At 47.6% G+C, this 22,880-nt stretch overlaps 1 protein-coding gene across 3 annotated transcripts in view; it reads right to left on the bottom strand.

Moving 5' to 3' along the window:
* CCDC85C (coiled-coil domain containing 85C) overlaps nucleotides 1-22,083 on the bottom strand; it is a 104,377-nt gene extending 82,294 nt beyond the window's left edge. For 2 of the 3 annotated variants that reach the window (XM_061998924.1, XM_061998926.1), the window contains exon 1: nucleotides 20,895-22,083. In XM_061998924.1, the coding sequence (XP_061854908.1) occupies nucleotides 20,895-21,606 (712 nt within the window). In that variant the 5' untranslated portion in view covers nucleotides 21,607-22,083. The remainder of the gene's footprint in view (nucleotides 1-20,894) is intronic. The other variant, XM_061998925.1, reaches the window with a different exon arrangement.
* Nucleotides 22,084-22,880: the final 797 nt, after the last annotated feature.

The raw sequence follows: 22,880 nt of genomic DNA, 5'->3' as shown, positions 1-22,880 counted from the left end.
CCTAACCCTGAATGGTCAAAGAGGGATGCTGCTAGGATTTCTTCACAGATACTGAGGTGGGAGGCAGGGCTTGCTTTGGTTTCCCTTTCTCTCTTCAAAAGCTGTCTTTATTTAACCTTAATTCAAATTATCTGAAGTATCCCTCTCATCTAACTCAAAAAATAATGCTAGACTAGGGTTTGAAGACTGTCCTGCCTCGTATTTCAAGGCAGGGATATCTCTTTATCTGTGGATGTGTTTACACAGTTCTCTTACTGATGTTGCACAAAAAGTCAACTGAAAGAGTAATTCCACACTCTGGCTGAGCTGAAGTAACACACCAGCTATATTTACAACACACTTAAAATAGTTGTTTTGTTTTATGGACATCTCTCTTAGATTCTGATCTCATTTCAGTCCCCAAAGCAGCTTTCTGTGGATGATTCTTCCACATCAAGAAAGTTACGATGACTTCCAATACTCACATAAAACCACTGGTCTCTAATTAGGAATTATCATGAGCCACAGAAAGCTGCCTGTGCATGGATTTATTTAACTAAGGCCACACTTAGGGATTAGTGAACAAAGTATTCCCCCAGCCCTGTGCCATGCCTCAGGAGTCCCCATGGCCACGGCTGGATAAGAGGGCTGCAAACGCTGCCAGCTCAGAGAAGAGATGGCAGCAGGCAGTGAAGAGCACACTGCTCAGCCAGCTCCCCAGGCACGTACACCCTCTCACAAGGCAAATACAAGTCACCTCCAATACCCATTGCTTGTGCTGTCCCTACTGCCAAGGAAGTAGGTGGGACGAAGTCACACCACCACCTTCTAAGACAACATGGTCAAACCCTACTCCAGCAGAAGTGTTCGGCACAGGACATGTCTACTACAGCAGCAACATTCCTCTGGAGCAAAGCCTGCTCTGGCTGCATCAGGTGCAAGCAGAAAACAAAGCCAGTAGATGTGCAAAGCCAAAGTTTGCATCAGAGCAGGAAACTTTCACATGTACTGCTCACCACAGACAAGCAACAGAGATGTGGGCTGAGAAACCTCTCCCCACTTCAGCTCCTGCTTCACTTCCTCGGAGCACTCCCAGAACCAAGTTTAATCCTATCCTGAGGGAAGGCAATACACAAAACACAAGGCTGGTGGATTAATACTCATTTTACATCTGCAGGAAAGATGCCCAAATGGCCCTGGACATGCCACCTGGCACCAGATATGTAGCTTGTATCAACATTTGCTTTTTACAGGCATTGACTTCACAAAAATCAGGCCCAGTCCCAGATTTGCTGAAAGCAACAGAAACTTCCCCTTCAGACTCACACTTTGTCAGCCAGAGGACTAGTTAATGCAGAGCTTCCTTGAACAGAAAGGGAAGTCAGTGGCTCCTCTCCAAAACTCTGGAGGCAGAAAACAGATAGACAACAAGCCCTGGCTGGGTGATAAAAGGGAAAACAATGCAAGGCTGCAGGCAAACTCACACAATAGCCCAACAAGGTGCTCTCCCAGGGCCAGGAACTCTGACCTGGGACCTACCAAGGTCCCAGCTACAGCTTAGTCTTGGCCAAGTTACTCACCAGTTCCAAACAGACCATCACAGAATTCAACATTTCCAAATTACCTCTTAACAACTGGAGAATTTAACATCACAAGGACAAGGTTTGGGTTTCTCCTAGGAAATCTCTGTGGCCTGCCACCTCCAGGGGGTAAACGCTATCCCAGTGATTCTTCTCTTACACTGAATCAAGCTTCTTATCCCTTTTCACCCCTAAAATACAGAGCTAGATGTTCCAGAATACAAGTCACAACACAGTTACAAAGAGCTAAGAGAAAACAAGAGAAGCAGGAATCTCCAATGTGTTTTGCCTGGAGGCAGCGGGCAAAGGCAGTGAGATGCAGTGACTTTAACAACAACATTTTACAAAATAAAATAAAAAAATAGGTCACCCTGTCACTACAGAGATCAGATAGGATTAGTTTAATGCCATTTTGCCCAAATAAAGGTCAAAAAGAGCTCCTCTGTTCAACCAAGTTAAGGGCGATTAGCAAGCTGCTTTCTCAGATCATATTTGCGTAGTTGTCTAGGTGGATTTGAAGACAAGGCAGATGTCACCCAAAAGTCCAGGATAAAGAAGTTAGCAGTGGCTCTCAGAGGCAGATTTCCAAGCCATGGATTTAAAAGTTAGGGTTGCATAGACTTGTCTAGGTCTGTGGAATGCATCTGCCAACCATCTCAATGCATACATTTGTAACAGGCTGAGATCTGTGTGCAATCCAGCTGGAGGCTTCCACAGTATGTTTAAAGGATGGCAGCAAGCAGCAGGTCTCAGCAGCGTACCACGAGGCCAAAGCTCCTCAAAGAGCAATCCTTGGAGGAAATCCAGTAACAGAGCATACCACAGCATTATACTCGCTGTGCTGTCTTAACCCTTGGCCTACGGTGATTTATCTTTCCTTGCAACCTCTAACACTTCCCACCACCACTCATTCAGACACATCAATAGGACTCAGCCACAGCCTAAAACATCCAGCGGGGATCAATCACCATGGGCCAAACCCATCTAAGCCTCTACCCTTGGCCACAGGAAAGGGAACTCTGTCTAAAAGATGAGAGGAACTCAGAATAGCTCCAGAGCATCCAGAAACAGCCTCAGGAGGAAAAATGGAAACATACAAGAATTTCTTTCCCCTTTAAATATTCCATTTGACAAGCTGCTTTGGGCTGTAGCCTTCACTTTACTTTTGTCAGGAAGGACCAATCCTTTCTCACTTCAAAAACTCTTCTCATCTCAGCTATCACAGAAGTCAAGCTGAGTTTGAAGTCAACGATTGTATGACTCTCTCCTCAGTTTCACACTTTCAGTGCCTGCTTCCCTGTCCCAGTATCCACACAGGCTGATCAGGTTCTGCCCTAGGCCCAGGTTATCCAGAAACTGCCCATGGCATTGCCTGGAGTCCCTCCAGCTCACTGCAACTGTTGGGTCTGCATCAGCATCCCAGCATTCAATGCCTGGAATTAGGCTCTGCAGATTAGGCAATGTGCTGAGGCTTATCTCTGTGTCTAACCACTAATAAAGTTGCAACCTGGTGCATTTGTCCCCTATTAGGACTCACTCAACAACACAGGCTTTAAAGGTCACCTGTCTCCTCCAGTCCCCAGGGGGTTTACTGCAGCGGGCAGCCCTGCCCCAGCAGCCCCCGTCCCACCGCCCAGCCACCACAGCAGAAATCCAATTACAGGCACAATGGCCCCAGCCCGCTGAGGCACCCAGGCCCCTTCACTCTCCAACCCCCCTGCCCCTCCACAACAGCCCTTTTGTCTCAGCCTCCCTATTGTCTGGGATTCTCTTGCATCCCTGGACACGGGATAAAGAGGCGTGTTTGGAGAGATGCTTATGAATGAGGCCTCAGAGCGCAGTGAGGCAGGGCTTGACTGTGGACAAAAAGGGTCACGGTTTCCAAACGCCACGTGGACACGCAGCCACGAGAGATGCCAGACACACTAGCCAGGAACAAAAAGTTACTGGCAAATGGAAAAATCAGAAGAGAAATCCTAGTTTTTCCAAAGCCAAGGGAAGTTTTGATACGAGCCTCAGCGCTGCCAGGGAGTCTGCAAAAATATCTACACTAATACCTAGCAGATCCCACTGCTCTGAGCCACTGTTTTGAAAACATTTTACATCACACCGACTCCCAAAGAGAGAAACATATTGTTTTGGTTTAATGATTAAAAATACAGCAGATAGTGGCAGTAAATAGTAGAATCTGCACCAAAGAAACAAAGTGAAAAATACCAGCTAATAAAAATCTAAAACCTTCTCCCAACGACAGAGAAAATACTGATCTTCAGCTGCTGCAATCAGTGCATGCACTAAAATCCATTAAAACACCAAATTCACAACGAGGAAAGGCCTACACCTCCTACAAGATCTGCAGGAGTTACAAGGATCTTCCAAGGACCTTGGTCTATGAGACCAAGTCAGTTCTGCAGAGACAAGCTTTGCAAGAGCTCAGGCTGCTGGCAAAGTTAAGCTCAACTTTTAAAACACCTTCAGCATAACAGTACTACCAGCTTTGATCACAGCCAAAACCTGGCTTTCTTCACACAATCTAGGCCTACCAGGGACAAAGCCACCCACAAACCCCATCCATCACGTTGGAAAGCACCTCTTTGTGAGGCTCTGCTGAGCAGAAGAAGATAGTAATGTTGTGAAACCTTTCCAGCCCTTAAAGAGTAGAGGCAGACGTATAATTGTATTCAATGAAACATCACATGGTAATAAGCAGCCACGGAATAGTGAAGTATAAATCTCTCATTCAGTAGACTGTCACATGTATAAATCTATTTACCATGGATTACTCCGTAGCTCCTACCGTAATAAATCATCAGGAAAACGCCTTGTGCACTGCTAGCAGAGCAGGGATTCAGAAAAGCAGGCAGACTATTCTTCTTAAGGAGGCATTGATAACTAGCCAGCCTGAGAGTTTGTTACACATATGACATTAATTGCACTCTGTTTATTCGGAACACCTTCTCAGGTGTTTGAGGGGCTGGAGTTGATTCTATAATTTTCATTTTTAAACTAAGATTTCCCCCCTTTGCAACAAGAACACCACAGTATTAAGCCAAAGCCCAGGGTCCAAAGTCCATTCACTGAAGGAACTACAAAGGCTCTTTTGACTTCAGATCACCATCACCATTTACAAAAGAATGGAATTCTGGCCTAGTTTCTGCTACACGTAGATGTTTTATGTAGGCTAATCCCAGATAAATAACTGTTTTCCTGCATTATCTAGATCTCACATTATGGGCTGTATTAGTAAGATTAAGCACTGCACAGTCAACTATGAGACTCTCTATAGGATGCTTCATCTGCTGGCTCTGCAAGGATGCCACGTCACATACCAGATACTCTGTGTATCAGCATGACTTGCCAAAACCTCTTGATAATCACCTGAAGTTTGTTATTTGTAGCCATGAGCAAACTGCATTTCAGAAAAGCTTTTGTTCTGTGCTAAAGAGCTCAGGCAAGGTTGCATTCCAGAAGTAGCCAGATAAGTAAAGAGGTCACATGCCAATAGAGCATTTAATAGACCAGAATCAGACTGAAAACACAGGCCAGTCATATGGAGCAGCCAACTGCTTTAATGATGTTTAATTCAGTGAGACACACATCTGAAGTGCAGCAATAAACTGAACAGAATTTCAGTGCCAGAACAAACGCTGTAGCACAGCTCTCATACCTCTGGGTCTGTGGAAGGAATACTGATGTCCCAGAGCTTGTCTTCCAGAAATTATTCAGGTAATGTACATGACTGCACACTTCAAACCTTTCCTTCCTTCTGCTTATGACTCCAGTTGCCACTCATATGTTTAGCATAAAATCTGCTAGAAGTCAAGCAACTCTCTTCATGTTCACATGCTCATAACCCACCCTGCAGAAGATCAGAAGCCAACGTCGCCCTTGGTACAACTCAGTTCACTGGATGTAAAAAGCCTTCTTCAGTGCAGTAACATCTCACAACCTGAGACGAGTCTGATCTACATGTGGAAAGGCAGAGAGTAAACAAAGCAGTTGCCTCTGAAAAAAGAAGAAAATGTGTACCTTTCTTCAAGTGCCAACAGGCTTGTTACTGCAGTTTCCATCGTGCCAACAAAACAATGATCAACCACATGTAAATCTTCCTAGTAAACTCCCCGAGTCTTTTCCAAGAAAACTACTGTAGAAAACACAGGTATGTTCTCCTGTTTCCAATCCTCACACTTCCACTACAGTGACCATCCCACACCATTAGGACCTTGAAGAACAACTTCAGGAGTCCCTGAAGTCTCCTGGCTTGACCAGCTTGAGTCAAGAGGGAATATTTGCGAATGAAGAGCTGGATACAAGCCAGTAGTGTGTGCTCACAGCCCAGAAAGCCAACTGTATCCTGGGCTGCATCCAAAGCAGCGTGGGCAGCAGGGTGAGGGAGGTGCTTCTGCCCTTCTGCTTCGCTCTGGTGAGACCCCCCTGCAGTGCTGCATCTGCCTCTGGGGTCCTCAGCACAGGAGAGACATGGAGCTGTTGGAGAGGGTGCAGAGGAGGCCACAGAAATGATCTGAGGGATGGAACACCTCTCCTCTGAGGACAGGCTGAGAGGGTTGAGGTGGTTCAGCCTGGAGAAGGCTCTGGGGAGACCTTACAGCAGCCTTCCAGTCCCTACAGGAGGCTTATAAGACAGACAGACTTTTTATAGCAGGGCCCGTTGTGATAGGACCTAGAGTAATGGTTTTAAACTAGAAGAGGGTAGATTCAGACTAGATATAAATCAGAAATCTTTTACAGTGAGAGTGGTGAAACACTGGCACAGGTTGCCCAGAAAGGCAGTAAAATCTCCATCCCTGGCAACATTCAAGATCAGACTGGATGAGGCTCTGAGCAACCTGATCTAGCGGAAGACGTTCCCGCTCATTGCAAAGGGCTCAGACTAGATGACCTTTAAAGGTCCCTTCCAACCCAAACTATGATTCTGTGATTTGAGACCACAAATGCTGCTCATTTTAACAACCAACTCTGTAAGCAGACGAATGGCCACATCTCGAAGACCACCACCTCCACATTTCCACTCCAGCTCCACTTTACAGACTCCTTGCTGGGATCCTCACTGGTCTCTGCTCCATGAAACGGCACTGAGATATGCAAGCAGCTTTTCAGCTTAGGAAAGCAGAGCAGCATGTGAAATACCAGTTATCCTACAGCTGAAGAGAGACTTCTCCATCTAGAACTGTGGTTCTGGCAATTGTCACCAGACACTGAATTCACACACAACATATTTATAAAATGTTTCATGATGCTCTCGTTGCAGAATATCCCACCACACACACCTGTACAAATGACAAAGACATTCTGGGATGAATATCTAAAGAAGCTGCTAGAGGAAAACCTGCGTATGGCCATCGCAGTGTCTGATCCCACCTACTTTGCCAGGCATTTTTCACAGGCATCACTCTCACTGCCCTTTGACACCAGCAATTATCTGCTCCCAATCCCAGCTGACCTCACATTCCTTACCCACCTGCAACTGCCATGTAAAGATAACAGGAGTTTTCATTCGCATTAGCTGAGCTGCTTTGTTCTGGGCGTGGAAATGATATTCCTAATACCGAAACTGATTTCATTTCAGTAAAGGATTAGCTTCAATCTCCATTGCTGTAGAACGAAAAGGCGAGCAAGAAATTACCCTCAAATAATTACAATGCTCTTCACTTGACAAAGGATACCCAGAGGTTTGCAAAAAACAAGCCTTTTGCTGGATTGAACCTGCAGTAAATTTCTGAGCGTGCCTCAGAAGCATTCGGAGCCTACCGGGCGCTGCAGACAGGGCCCAGGACTGAGGGTCAGGAGATGAAAGCTCTCTCGCGTGCTCTTTGCATACTTAGGCTAGTCAACATCCAAACCATAAAAACAGGGAATGATGCTACTTCTCAGGCTTATAAATATGCTATGAGGCCAAACTCATTAGTGTTTACAAAGCACTCCTAGGCTCCTTGTCTGGAAGGAGTTATACAACCATAAAGCATTATTCACGCTGCTCTAAGGCAGAAAAGTAGGCATTACTGCAAATCCAGCGGTAGCAATTCGTGCACCATTAAGGGTTACTACACTGTCTTAATCTAATCATAAGCACTTCAGAACCCAGATCTGTCAGTCGAAACATCCAGATTAGACTTCATCATTGAATAACCAACTGGGTCAACAACAGCCAGCTCAGGACGTACGTGCATTTTTGTCTCCTCATTTGTCCCACACACCCACAACAGAACCATTTGTATTTTCAAACCCTGTCACTATTGTTTTTCCTGGCATCTTGCACTACATCTGCTCAGGATTTCAACACACTGAAGACTCAGATACTTGGTTTGTTTCCATGTTTTCAAGAAGATGAGATTGGAAGGGCTGCAAAGTTCAGGTCTACGCCTCCTCCAGCATTTATTGAGGAAACTGGCTCCTTCAGGCCACTTTTATTCTGGGATCTCCTTTGCTTGCAAGTCTGAAAATACATTCATAACTAGTGGTAGACTTGCTTTTGACTTGCTGATCAAAATACAATCTTTATAGCTCCAGGCACCATCATCAATGCTGTGCTGGAGGGAATTCAATTCAGTTCAATGAAACTAGCTGTTAAAAATAACAGCTAGCTCCCAAACCACATCTTTGGAGTCATTTACTCCATCTCCTCCTTTGGGCTGCTGCTGCACTCCTTTGCAGTAGTATCCAGCTCCATCTTGAGCTAGGCAAGCAACTCTCGCTGCCCACTTCTCACACACCATGAGGACATCTCCTCCCACCCCAGCTCAGCACAAGAGCTTCATGAAAGCTTAATCTGAGCTTGACCAAAGCTCTGCTTCCAACTGTCCTCTTACTTTCTAACCGCCTGCAGCACGTTCTGGAGGTTGGCACCTCCATGCCAGGCCACACACTCCATGCTGCCCAGCCCTTCCCTCCAGCTCTACAGATGTTTCAACCAAACAGCCCTGTCTCTTTGTGTCTGATACAGTTTTGGTTTAAGTCCAGATATGAAATCTCTCATTTAAAGAGAAAAGGTCACGTTCAAATACCGCCATCCTTGAACATACCAGAGCCAGGGAGTTTTACCCTTTAGATAACATTCCTTTCACGGGGCCAGTTCCAAGCCTTTCACAAAAATACTGCGTTTGCTTTGCTTTCAACTGCCAAATGCAAAAATAAAAACTGGCCAGACTTGTAATTGTTACCCAAATAAGGCAGAATGGGAGGACTGGACAGCAGGTTTTCCATCAGGAACCTTCCCTGTCAAACCTGGCCAAGATGCCATAACGGCCTCTCCAACAACTGCATCAGCTGCTGTTTACGTGACCCGTTCCTCATCTTGCAGGACTCAGAGCAGACTTGTCTCCTCGACTGTGGGATCAGAAAGCTTATTGGACCTATGCTGTCACAGATGGAGGGCACTGACAGCTCTCCAGCAACGCTTTCTCAAGTACACAGCCCCACGGCCAAGAAAATCGGCTGGTCACCTCAGACATATCCAAGAGCAAAGTTTGAATCACATCCAGGATACTTGACATTCTGAAAATGCTCAGCACCTGGCCTTTGAGCAGAAGACGCCTTTCAGGTATCTCAGGTGAGTCCCCAAAAACGGAGATGCTCTGGATCAGTTGCCACTGAGCAAACTCCCACTGCAGAGCCAGGACCCGCACAGTCAGCTGATGCTACTGTGTTACAAAATGCTCCCTTTACTGACAGAAAACAAACAACAAAACATACAGAAGAGATAAACACACAGCTTTACGTTTAAGCACGCATTAAACAGCTTTGCTGTTCAGAAGACTCTGTTTCTAAAGAACAAATTTCCAGAGGAACTTAATAGTGCTCCTAGGGTTAACAAAAGGATTTGCAGGATCCAGTTTCTCTTCCCTACTACATGCAAGTGATGGATGTGGCCAAATATAACAATCCACTTAACCCCACAGGATCTACACCCATCATTTTCAATAATTAAGTAGTATTTGTTTGGGGTGATCCTTCCTCTCCCCCTCACTGCTGCTTAGCTTTACAGATAGCAAACATTTAGCACACAAGGCAAACAACAAACATGAATATAATTAGTCCTTTCAGACCAAGATGCTGTTTAACTTAACTAACTGAAAAGAGAGAAAGCAAAAGCTCATACCGTGTGGCTAGCGGCAAAGTCACAAAAAGTCACTTTTCTGAGGTTCACACTCCAGTAATTATCTTTAATCCAAAGAACAGTGACTCATAAATCTGCTTTTTCATAAAAACCCTGCACATAAAAATAAATCTGCAATAAAAGAGCCCCCTCTCCTTTTTCTTGGTCAACTTGAGGCTGAAACAAGGTTTTTACGAGCTGTGGGAGTGGAAAGTCATTAAGGTTTCAATTCCAAATGAAAATTAAGGCTTTTAACTTCCCCTACGACTCATACTGATAATCCTTCATACATAATTGCCCAGGAAGAGTTACTGCAGCCTTGTCACCCTCCTAGTGATTTGGGGATATGCTGACTAATAGATCCTCCCTACAAATTCCACTGTGCAAATGGGAATAAAAGCCAAGCTGGTTAAGAAACATTGGGTTTACACCCAGGAGTGACTTTGATGACTTGTTAGCAGTTACTTCAGAAATAGAGCAATCAAGTGATCAGGTAAGAACTTAAGTGGAAAGTGAAAAGGTGTCTTCAGCAATTACAACAACGACACTGCTGCTTTGCAGTGACACGGGGAGCAACATGACAACAAGGAACCCTTTGCTTCAGTTGTGATTCTTCCCCTCAGCCAAAACTGCATTAGGCTGACAGACAAACAGCATTTTCCATACACACACATAATATGACACTTAAGTGGGCAACACATACGGGATGAGCTGAAATAACAAACAAACGCTGTTGCTGCTCTCTGAAAGGTATCGAAGTAACCTGTTGCTGTGACAGCAGCAGCATCTTTCTGCACCTGTGTCTCACTGTGGAGAGGCAAACACTGCTCTGTCCTATTTTGTTGCTCATCTCATTGGGAGAAAAATGATTATTTGTCAAGTTTCTGGTTTTGACAGTAATCTGGAGACTATCCATATTTAATCATCCTGCAAGAGCTATATACAATACCCCAACACATAAAGTGGTTTTATCCCAGTAAGTTGAAACAGGATTTGAAGCAACTCCAAAACTGGGAATTAGAAGTGTCTGGAATTACTATAAAGGCTGCTCCTTCCTTGCTGGCTCATTATAACTCAAAACCTTTGTGTTGTTTGTTATCACTGGTATCATAGCAATTGTTAGAGGCCCCATTCAAGGCAAGGGTTCAGTTCTGCTGAGCACTGTTAGAGTGTCATATGAGTGACCTAATGAATGACAAGAAACTTGGAGAAGACAAAGGAAATATATTATCCTGGTTGTATTAAAGGAGAAACAAAGATCACAGAATCTACCTTAGACCAAATCAGAAAGCCACGTTACAATGAGAAAGAACACTGAATGTGAGCCCAAACTCGGCACTGGAAGCTGCAAAACCATACAAACATCTTTTCCTTATTTCAAAGCTTATGCCTACAACATTACAGTCTTAACTGACCTCAGAAAAAGAGGACTGCATTTTGCTACAAAAGGCTAGGAGACAAGCATGGGAGACTTCCAAACAAACTGTTCAGAATCCAGAAAGCAAACAGCTGCACCAAAACCTCAGAAAGGACAACATTCAGAAGACAGTTGAGTACAGTCACACATGTGCAGTTACATCCACATGGTCTACAGGACTGAGAGTTGCATTATTTTTCCCCAAGGTGGAACCTGCAGCTGCTCCAGAGGAGAAGATGTGCACAAACAAGGCATATATTATCACATTTCATGACATCAAAGAGGAATAAACACACAGGCTTGAAAAAATCAATCCCCATCTTTTAAGAGGTACAAGAAGCAGTTAAGAGGATGAAAAGAGAAAACACTTGAATCAGGAGACAGAAAGGGTGCTGCAGTGGCTGAAAGACTTGGCTGGTTTGCAGCCTCAAAAATAAACATCACAAAGAAATGAATGAACAACTGAAATAAAGTAAGCCAGTACACAGGTATATGTAGCACCAAAGGACAGGTGTGTCAGCAGTCTGACCAGGAGCAAGTGATTTGCTCACTCCCATGCTGGGTGTAAGTTGCAATCAGGAAAACGAACAAGGGGGCATTTTATCAGAGTTTCTCACAATATGCCATCTTTGTGCCATGCATGAGCTCCCAAGATCATATAACCCATAACTACCTATCACATTCAACAGCAAACAAGCTTTTAGCTCCGTGGAAAGGGATTAAAAGCTCCACAGATCCAAAGCACAGATCAAAGTTACATTCAAGTGCTGCAAAATATATAAATATGAGACACAAACCCCAGTAAGGGAGATAGGAATAGGAAATCAGGAAGACAAAGGCATACTGTGCATCACAAAACTTCTTTAAGAATGTACATAAAAACAAGATCCAGCATTGACCAAAATGAGTTATTTCTCAGTACTGACACTCTGCTGGACTTCAGCATAAACCACTGGACTTTTATGTAGGTTGCTCTGAAGCCATTTCTAGCAGATCCTACTAAAAACAAAACCAGGGAGAAACCAGTGCAAACATCAGCATAACTACAGTAAAGAGCCACACACACATAACCAGGGGTGGTCCTCTGGCTACACAAAAATCAAGCAGACTGTTACCTAAACAGGACAGATTATGTCCATTGTTGTAGACTGTGTGGATCTCCTTTGAATAAAAGACTAAAGCAAGTTTAAAGAGTCCAAGTCTTGACTCCAAGTCCATCAGTGTCTCTGTAGTAACTTCACTGAGCACTAAGATGTACCACACCACTAAATAGACCATGGCCTGCTACTAAGTCACAGCCACTTTTCAAGGAGCACAGCGTCACTGCAGTGGCATTTATAGGACAAGGCATACTCAATAAGTGTCACAGAGCGAATGAAATGTACCTTAGCAGGTAGAAAACTGCAGATGAAAGATGGATGCCAACCCTCCAGAGACTGCTTAGCACTTAATGGAGAGCCTGAAAGCAGGAATGCAAGTTTTAATCTGGCATTTGTGATGCACAGCAACCTGTCTTCAGATGATCCAGGATGGAAGATGTGGGGAAGGACAAGCATTTTTTAAATCTAGCCAGCCCCACTAGATCAGTCTGACAGGGAGCCTCCTGCTGCATTGGTTTCCATAGAAATATTAAGCTTTAGGGACTGGAAATGCTGTAAGGTTTACTTTCTCTTCTTCTCTGAAATAACAGTTTGGCTTTACTGCTCTTCTTTGAGAGGTCCTTTTGCCTGCTCCTTTCCTCTCCATGGGTCCTCTGCAGTGAGAGGGCAGAGCAGCATCAGCTCCACAGCTCTCCCTGAAGCTCTGACACAGGGCCTCACTCCCTTGTCCCAGGAAGGCAGGGGCAGGTCAGATATCAGGTGCAGACAGCCCTGGAGCATTCTACCCACCCCAGAGAGAGAAACAAAATACCTGGACTTGCTTTCCAGCCTGAGCCTTGCTCCATCCACTTGCTCCACACTCTTCACCCTCCATCTCCCACAGACATTCAAATGTTGTTAACTCCCTCCATGTGAATGAAACCACAGCAGCAGAGGAGTCTGGGGATGAAATGGGAGGAAAGGCAGCAGCATGCAGTCCCGACTGTCACTGCACACAGCTTGGGGGGACGGAGCAAAGACTGAAGGGCTTTTCAGAGCATACCAACTTTGATTGAACTAATTCTGCCAGCAAGACAGGGTTGACACAACCACACAAGACAGCTAGCGTGTCACCCCTGCAACTGCTGTTCACAGCTGGCCAGAGCCCCAGTGCCACAAGCCCAGCGCTCCCCGCCGGGTCTCCCTCTGCTGCAGGCAGCACAGCCCTCTCCCACCACAGCCACCCCAAGCAAACAGGTGATGTCTCATCCTACAAGCCCACTGGAGAAGCCCATGCAGACAATGAGTTAATTTAGGATCGCTTCAATCTGACAGCAAGATCCCTGAAGTCTCAAATTCAACCAGTAAATAACCTGTAACCTACTCTACAAGGACTATCTCTCGCAAAGACTCTTAACAGGAGTGTCTGAGCAAGGAGAACACTTTGATACCACCATTGCTCAGACACATCAGAAGTCAGTAAAAGCAATGAGCTTCCCAAGAGGGGTAAATAGCAGAGGGAATAAGAAATCTAAAGGGATGGAAGGGTAGCTATATACACACACCTGTATGCACAGGGACTAAAGTAACCCGGCTCAGACATGAGTCACTAGAAAAGTGTTCAAAATAACCCCGACAGCAGCCTTCAATTGCCATGGTGATAAATGTTTCCCAATGCCTAAGAGCAGCAGAGTCCTGAACTCCACACACCTCATTCACTAACAAAAGAGCTCATTATATTGGAAAAAAAAGAAAATCAGAAAGGAGTTGTGGCCATTTTAAGCCCTCCTCAGATCAAGGGCTGATTCACACACTGCGACGGGCAGCACCGCGCTCACGCTGCTGTTAATTCAGAAGATGGAGCTGGCTGGCTTTTTGCTTCACAATTCAGTAGGCAAGGGGAAGACAGATTCTCTGAGACAGTGTTACTTTTTCTGCCAGGAGTTATCTATTTGCAGAAGTGGGTCAACTTTCTCGTGGTGGACATGCTCGTGTGCGAGTGCCTCGCAGCGCTGCCCGTGAATTTCTGCCCGCTCCGCGTGCGGAGGAACCTCTGCACATAACTATTTATGGCAGCCAAGTGTTTCATGAATTGCAGCAAGTTAACCACACGGGGATGATGACATTTGGTGACAGGGCAGGATGAATTCTGGCTGGCAGACAAAAAGAAAGCCAGGTTAAAAATACAGAATGCAGAAGCAAACCCAGTCAGTCGCTGCTAACCCAGGGGAAAAGGGGATGTGCAGCTCCCAAACCCTCTGTGTCCCGTGTGAGCACTGCTCTGTGTTCTGCAGGGGGATGCATTAAGCCCTGACTGTGAGTGCGGAAAGGGCTTCAGTCTTCCTGCAGCCAAGAGTTTTAAGGTTTTCATTTTTATTTTTCATTTGCCTTCTCCCACACCTTCTGATGTACACCAGAGACTTTTGACAGTTAAGCACCTCACCTCCATCTCACTCACCAGTGAGATCAGACATTGGCCATACTTGTGCTTCCAGAGCATGGAGATGCTCTGGACAGCTCCAATAAAGAAGAATGGTGCAGGACCAGTCTGAGAGGATGGCATCAGCAGACCCTGCCATGGACATGGGAGAAACAAGCGAGGCCACAGCCATGCTAGGGCAGGTAAAAAGCCCAGTGCCTCCCAGGGTGGGCCTCCAAAATCACTTGGGTTGCATGGATGTGATCAGCCTCGTCTCCACAAAAGCATTAACCCTTGAGCTTTCAGATGCAAGCCCTCCATTAGTGTTAGTGCCAATGCCCCTCATCTCCAGGGGCACAACAACTCAATATCACCACCTGTCAAGGCTGCATTTTAGGTTCCCATGACTGCCACATAATTGGATCAATATTTAATTCAATGCTCAGCTTTGTTTGATGAAATGCCTCTTGAGGACCAAATCATTTACATATGTAACCAAAACAGTGTATTCCCCCTCTTTTGATTGCTTTTGACGAGCGTAAGTGGATAGTTCCATCAAAGGCCATAGAAAATTGCCTTTTCATCAAGACAAGTTTTTCCTTCAATGGGACAGAACACTGAAAGAGAAAAACAATTTTGAATGCACTGCTATGGAGAATATATTTCCAGGTATGGCCCAATTTCAGTACCTAGTAAAAGTGTCTTGAGCCTTGTTTCCAGGGACACTAGCTACCCTGAAGTCTAGAAGCCCAGCAGGCTGGCACACAGGTAGCACTCCAGCAAGAAGGCTGAAGTAGGCAATGACAAAGATGCTTCAAGTAGAGCACTCCACTGAAGCCCCTTGGATGAGTGGCCAAAGAAGAAACTTAAGCTGTATCCTTAGTGTCTGAGACCTCAACATTGATCAGCATATTAAGCAGAAGTCACTGAACTGCAAGCAGAGATGGAAATGGATGTTTCTACAGAGGTCTTACACTTGGTACACCAGCCCAGGGCAGATTTCATGGCTTAATCACAAAGAACTCTTATGTAGCAGCCTACAGCACCAAAAATAGCAATAGGTTAAACACAGAAGTATCAAAAGAAGAAAAGTTACAGCAATGCTCAGAGGCTGTAAAGGGCTCTTCATCTAAGAACGATATTAATTAGTCATGCATCCAAACCTCTGCTTAAGCATGGCAGGAGCCACTGAACTATGAAAGGTCTCCACAGCAGAGAGCACGACCTTCTCTGATCCAGGTTGCTGTGCCCATGCAGTGTGGGGACTGCAAGGTGGTGACATCTGACTGCTACCGAGAAAGGCAGTTTCCTCTCCTTCACCAGGGCTGGAGGAGTGGACAACGGTCACCACACCACCTGGAACAGGACTGATCTCACCTGACTTTAGATGGTTGCACGTGAACCAGCTGGTCAGGCTTCCTTCCCATCAGCAGAGAGAAAGAGCAGGACTAGCATACAACTTCTCTCCCTCTAAAGCAGACAGAGTTGACATAAATCATGACACTGAGGCGCCTTCTCCACACGGCCGATAAAGGAAGCCCATGGGGATGCGGATGCTAAAGTCCATGTTAGCAATATCTCAAATTAAATGCAATGAACCTCACTCTTTGCTTCTGCCCCTGCATCTTCTCTTCTCAGAGGCCTCATTAATACATCGTAGTAAATAACATGCATATTGATTATAAATACACTAATAAAAACAAAGGACTTTGGCCTAAAGGGTGTGTGAAGAAGAGGAGAAACAAGTACAGGGTAGCTGCACATCCGATCAATACTAACCCACAGGGAACGGCCATTTCTCTTTGCCACCATTTTAACTGCAATATATCATACCCTCTAGGTAAATATGTGGACATTTACAAGTGGGAATCAATAGAACTAGAGATCTTCCCACCCCCTCACACAGAGAAACTCTCCTTCTTTCATTGGAGCAGCGAGAGGCCGCAGATTAACGCCTTTTCTACCACAGGCTATGTGCTGTACCCACAGCTTGCTTCTGGGCTTCTCTGACTGCTCTTTAAATGTTGATGTTTTAAATAATCACAGAATGGTAGGGTTGGAAGGGACCTTTAGAGATCATCTAGTCCACCGCCCCCCCCTGCAAAACACAAAACTGTTACATTGAGAAAGACAAGCATTACCACTTTGCCCAACTGGAATAAAGTCAGGGACACTGGAAAACACCCAGTCCATTCTGTGAACCCAAATAGCTTCAGTGGAAGGTGAAGCAGAAGCTCAAACCACAACATTCATATGATTGGGGCGGGAAAAAATTAATCCTGTCAACTTCTCCTGCATGCACAAGGTTTTGTCCCAGGCACATCACCAGCTAGGAGTCTGTGTGCCTCCAGGCTTGCAGATGGATAAACAGTTGTCCCCATTAGAGCTAGATAAGGCTAGAACCAGTGGAAGCCCTTGCCCTGGCCTCAGGGAGGTTCCAGTCACTCCTCCACACGTTCCCACACACCTCACAGTCCAGGGACACATCCTATGATACCTGAAGGCTTTTTCCTTCCCAGGGTCATGTTACCATCACCAATGTGGCTGTCTTTTTTTCCTTTCTTTCTTTCTTTTTGAAACTTTATCCTGGCAGGAACCAAGCAGATTCAGTGGCCATCACTCCAGCTGCACTGCCTATAGCTGAATGGGCAGAAAGGCTACTTACACAGACACTCTTTGCATATAGAGGAAAGCCAAAGCACTTACACAAGCACAATACAGAATCATAGAATGGCAGGGGTTGGAGGGGACCTTTAGAGATCATCTAGTCCAACCCCCCTGCAGAAGCAGCATGGTGACTGTGCCTCTGTCCTGGATCTGCAGGTAGATTTATGGGAACCATGGCACGTCTCTCAACAGGGATGCAACTGGCCATCTCCCATCACATAGCTCGGAGATGCCCTCCACGCAGCCCAGGTCCCAGCTCATGCACAGAGAATGGACATACTTTCAGACCCAGCAGATTTCCTCTTGTCTCCCCAGCAGAATATCCAGAGCTGCATTGTAAGATTACATGCATCATCTGACATTATCCATTCTCACACTATCAGTTATATGTATTACCTTAGCTTACACTAGCAAAAAAATGAATCATCAGCTCTCCAAAAGCCAGTTATAAAAGTAAACAGACTTCAGAGAAGTGAAGGTGGATTGTAGGCTGGGTTGGTTTTGTTTTTTAAGTCGTACCATTTACACTGAATTCACCTTACAAATGTGGAGTTCATGACCTCACGCTGGGGTGGGTCACTGGGGCCAATAAATCAAGCCCTGGTTTACCATCTCACTCCCAAGGGACTGCTGAAGAGAAAATGAGAAATATTTAATCCACCCTTACTGAAGTTTCATTTAAAACCGACCTCCCTAGGAGCACTTAGCAGCCACCACATTCCTGAGTCCTTCAGAAAAGCACTAAACAACTAAAACAGTCCTGCTTGATGCCTGGAAAAGCAGAGCACCACACAAAGCCCAACACACACCACCAGCAGGGCCAAGCACGTTTCAGGACTTTGCAGCTTTTCCATATGCAAAAGAGCTCTAGCAAACAGCTCACCATGCCTTTGCCTCCACGTTGTCCAAGGCTCCTGCGGTGTTCTTACTAGAGTGTGCTTTGCATCCATTCGTGCTGTAATAGTTGAGCTGGACGGGTAGTTTCTGCTTTTCCCTCTGGTTAGTTAATCCAGCGTTTTAGAGACACGGTGTCACATCAAACCAGGCTCAAGTTTGCAACTTACAAATGTACTTTCTCCTCTTCCTCCCTTGCATTTTATCCCGGGGGAAAAATAACTCGTCATGAAAAGAGCGTTAAAAGCCCGAGATCTAAGCTGCAGCTGGTGCAGAGCCACAGCAGGATGCTCGCTGCGGGCTGCTCCGAGACAGCTCCACCACCCACCTGACTCACGGGGGCTGTTTATCACGTTCACCTGCCCCGCACCTCCACATTGGCATGGGCTTAAGAGAATTGCAGCTCTGTCCCAGGCAAGCCTCCCTCCCGGACTCCTTGCTGTCAGTCAAAAAAGGGGCCTGATAAGCTTTGCATTTGCATATGTATTGAGAGACATTTCCAAAGGCACAGTCAGGGAAATGGCCTTTCTGAATACCGATGCTATCTGAGAATGACAACTATTCAAGCTATTTTACAGCTTCACTACCTAAGTGGAGAGATCAGGCTTGTTTGCATCTTCACAAGGATTATTAGCTTTAAAAGTGCTGATCATATCTTTCCCACCCTCAAAAACGACCCTTTACTGCAGGTTCACAGCAAAAAGCTTCAGTGCTTCCCACAGAGAACCATCTTCCACAGGCACCCCAAAAGCAGAAGTCACTAAAGCCTAATGTCTGAAATGCTTGAGCCCAGGCTCCTCCTTTCTATACAGGAGGAGGAGAAAGGGTGCAGAGGCAGGCATGGAAACATACACGTGTGCAGGCGCTCTACCAGCCCTCCCTACACTTACCGACACAGGGAGGGACAGACTCAGTTCTCAGTCCCCTCACAATGATGCTGCGAGGCACAGTCTTAGCGTTTGAGGATGGCAATGAGCACTGAGCTCTGCAAACATAGGACTTTCCTCTTTGTGCAGGTGGGGACTCGAATCCCAGGCGATGCACCCCCCAGTATAAGGCATGGGGTTTAAGGGGCGGCTCTGAGGCCATGGTGGTGCCCAGTACACACAAGAGCCCTGGGTTAACATTAATTCAACTGGCTTTATCCTAGGCAGCTGTCATACCTAAACGAGATATGGTCTAAGGCTCACAAATGAGGACTGAGAAGCCCTTCTGTCCCAAACAGTAGTAGCACATTCAGTACCTGCCACGTGCTCTCTGGGCCTCTGTGGAAAGCAATGCTTTATCGAAACAAAGTCAAATCAGGTCAGGAGCACAAGCTACCTGCAGATCTACAAACCAGACACTTCGGATTTACACAGCACTAGAAGAGAGAGACTTTTCCTTTAAAAAAAAAGATGCTTGTTGTACTCTGTAACACCTGGTGGCTGCATCACCCTTGAAACCAGCAACCCCTGACCATGGGGTGAAGTGGCCAAAACATCTCCAGCTGTGAGTGGAGACACACAGCTGCAACAGGACCACAAATTCATGGACAAACACAGTACTTGAGAACTGGGCTGATAAGTGCTGCATGTCCTCAGATCTCTTGGGACATGAGGACTTGAAACACATCACCAAAAAGAGACCAGAACTCCGTGGCCCCATCAGGACCACCAAAAGCTCTGGGAGCTGAAGGTAAGGTTAATCTGATAAACATACCCATAACCACTGCTGACATCAGTTAAAAGACAGCCTCTGGGCTCCTGGAGGAGAGGAAAGAGTACCCTAACCACAGAATAATCTCCTCTGCTTGAACACAAAAAGGTTTAAGAACACTAAAAGAAGTCTTATATACAACAATCCACGGGTTTGATTCCTTTTAAACCCTCTTGGCCAAACTACTCTTTCTACAAGTCAAGCATTTGGTCTCATTGGTTTCAAAAGAGAAACAAATCTCCATTTTAAAGACATTCCAATACGATTATTTTAATGCCCAATCACAATTAGACAACAGGAGAAACCTTGCCTGAATGCAAACTGTCAGAGGAGGCTTGGCACGATTTCAGAGCGGAGCTTGTTTCCAACTTTAATGGCTAGGCTGAACAAAACTCTGAGTACAGTGTCCCTTGGAGAGCACTCTCTTCTCCACAAACAGACCTGTCTCTGAAGCAGAGAGGGTGGCCGGGAGGAAGCAGAGTCACACCTTTCTGAAACCTCTGAGCCTGCCAGAGCCAGCGAGCCCTGAGAGCCCATGGAGCTAACAGGTGATGCTCTGGGGGGCAGACCTGCATTCCATCACTGGCTTCCCAGATCTCAGCCAGGCTCTTTATCACTCTTAGCAAACTAGCAAAAAAACAAGCCACATGAACCAAAATACTTAAAGAGGGAGAGAGAGGAAGAAGAGATAGGAAAAAACAACCCAGTGTTTATTTAACTCTGAAAATTCAACCTGCTTTTTGTCAAAAAAACAAACCAAACCAAACACCAGCCCTCCAGATAAAAAAGGCTCCAACCTGCAGCCTCAGACATGGACAACACAGGCAAGAGCACCACCACCACCCCTTGCATACCAGTGCCCCTCCCGGCCCCGGGGCTGCTCTTCCAAAGAGCTCACCAAGGATGGGATGGGGATGGCAAGGGCTGCCCTCCCCTGGCACCCCTCACCTCACTGCCCAAGGGGGCTCAGACGTGCCATGGGGAGGTGGCATAGGGCAAGGCCGGCAGCAGCTGCTGCCAGCGGGTCTGGGAGGGGGCAGAAGCTCACCATTGAGGCCGTTGGGGATGCTCCGGTGGTGAAGGGGCGCAGACAGGTCATCCATAGACCTCCGCATGGCGCCGGCCTTGCTGTCGCCGGCCTTGTGGTGGTGCAGGTGGTGGTGATGGTGGTCGGGGCTGCCCGCGCTGCCCGTGCTGGAGGTGCTGCTCCCGTCCCCCACGTCCCTGGTGGCTGAGCCACCGTTGAGGTTGGTCAGGCTGGCCTGGCTGTCAATGGAGCTCCGGGAGCCGGCCCCGCTCCGCTCCTCGTCCAGCATGAGCACCATCTCCTTCAGCTCCACGTTCTCCCGCAGGAGGGTCTCCTGCCTCGCCTCCAGGTCCTTCAGCTTCTGCTGGTACATGCCCACCTCCTTCCACATCACGCTGGCCGTGTGCCTCCCGAAGCGCTGCCATTCCCTCGACAGCTTCTTGCCTTTCTGCCGGTCATCGTCCAAGAAGCAGCAGAGCTCCCTCAGCTCCTGGTTGTCGTCCTGCAACTTCTGGTTCACCTCCTTCAGCCCGCGGATCTCGTGCAGGTGGAGCTGCAGACGGCGGTTCACGTCCTTCATCAAGTTGCCGTGTTCCACCATTAAGTTCATCTTTTCATTCTCCACTTTCCTCAGTCTTTTCACCAGCTCTTCCTTGCTCCACCTCAGCATCTCCTCTTCTGATATTTTGCTCAGGTCTTCTTTAGACCCTTCTAGAGAATTTTTTGCCATCATCTGTGCCTAGGCAGCGTCAGCTCTCACACGGTAACAAACGGTTCGGGTTATTCGGATTATTTTGTTCGCCTGATTTCCCAGGACTAAAATTCACTGCAGCATCTCGGGGAAGAAATATTATAGTTCTCTGCTGAGCGTCGGACAAGGAAGACGAGCAACGCCAGACTGGAAGATCTGCTGCCCCACAGACCCCATAATAATCATACTAATAAATTAAAACAAAAACAACACCAAAAAACACCACCAGAGCCCCAAAGCTGGGAGGGCAAAAGGAAAAACCGGAGCGCTCCCCCAAAGGGGGCTGAGGCCGGCAGGAGCCGAGCGCTGCCCCTCTCCAAGCAGCCGGGGATCGCCCAACTTACCCCGGGCAAAACAACTACGCGGCGGCCGGCTTCCCCGCGCCGCTTCCCGGGCGCTCCGTCCACTTGTCGTCCCGCGCCGCCGCTGGCCGCCGCGGGAGCCCGGGCACCGCGTGCCCCGCAGCGCGCCGCCGCCGCTGCCCCGCGCCGCCGCTGCCCGCACGCAGCCCCGCGGCGATGACGGGCCGAGCCCGGCGCGGCGGCGGCCGATGCCGGTGCGGCGAGCCGAGGAGCGGTGGGGGAGCCGGCGCCTTCCCGGAATGGCTCAGCCCTCGGGAGGCAGAGAGGGAAGGAGGGAGAGAGGGAGGAGGCGGGAGGCAGCGTCGGGCTGGACCCACCTCCTGCCGGGCACGGAGGGAGGGAGGGAGGGAGGGAGGAGGCGCGGCCCTGCCACCGCCACGCCGAGCGGCTGAGGCGGAGAGACGGCTCCTGGCGGCCGGTCCGAGCCGAACCGGGCCGGGCCAAGCACCGCCCCGGTGTCTGGGCGCTGGTCGGGCCTCGTTGCGCCGCGCCCCCGGCTCGTGTTCCCGGAGCCGCGGCCGCGCAGCCAATGCGAGGCCGCCTGGCGCCTTCGAACGGCAGGTACAAAGGGATGAGGCCCCTCCTTCCTTCCCTCCCTTCCTCCTTCTGCCCGCCCGCCGTGCTGTGCCGTGCCGTGCCGTGCCGTGCCTCTCCCTGCCGTGCCCTACCTCACCCTGCCCTGCCTTGCCCTGCCCTGCCCTGCCCGCCGCGGCTGGGGCTGTCTCACCCGTGCCCGCCGCCCCCCAGGTTTTCCGCCCTCATCTTTTGGCCCTTTTTGTTTGTTTGGTTGGGTTTTTTCCCTTTTCTGAAGGAAGCCCCGCGGGAGGGAGCCGCAGCGCGGGTCAGGGTGCGGCTGGACGGGCAGGAAAACGCGGCCCCGGGGACGCGGCGCCG

This window comes from Colius striatus, chromosome 6 (genome assembly GCF_028858725.1).
Source record: "Colius striatus isolate bColStr4 chromosome 6, bColStr4.1.hap1, whole genome shotgun sequence".
In the NCBI taxonomy this organism is placed as follows: Eukaryota; Metazoa; Chordata; class Aves; order Coliiformes; family Coliidae; genus Colius; species Colius striatus.
This window is presented reverse-complemented; position numbering and strand designations above follow the sequence as displayed.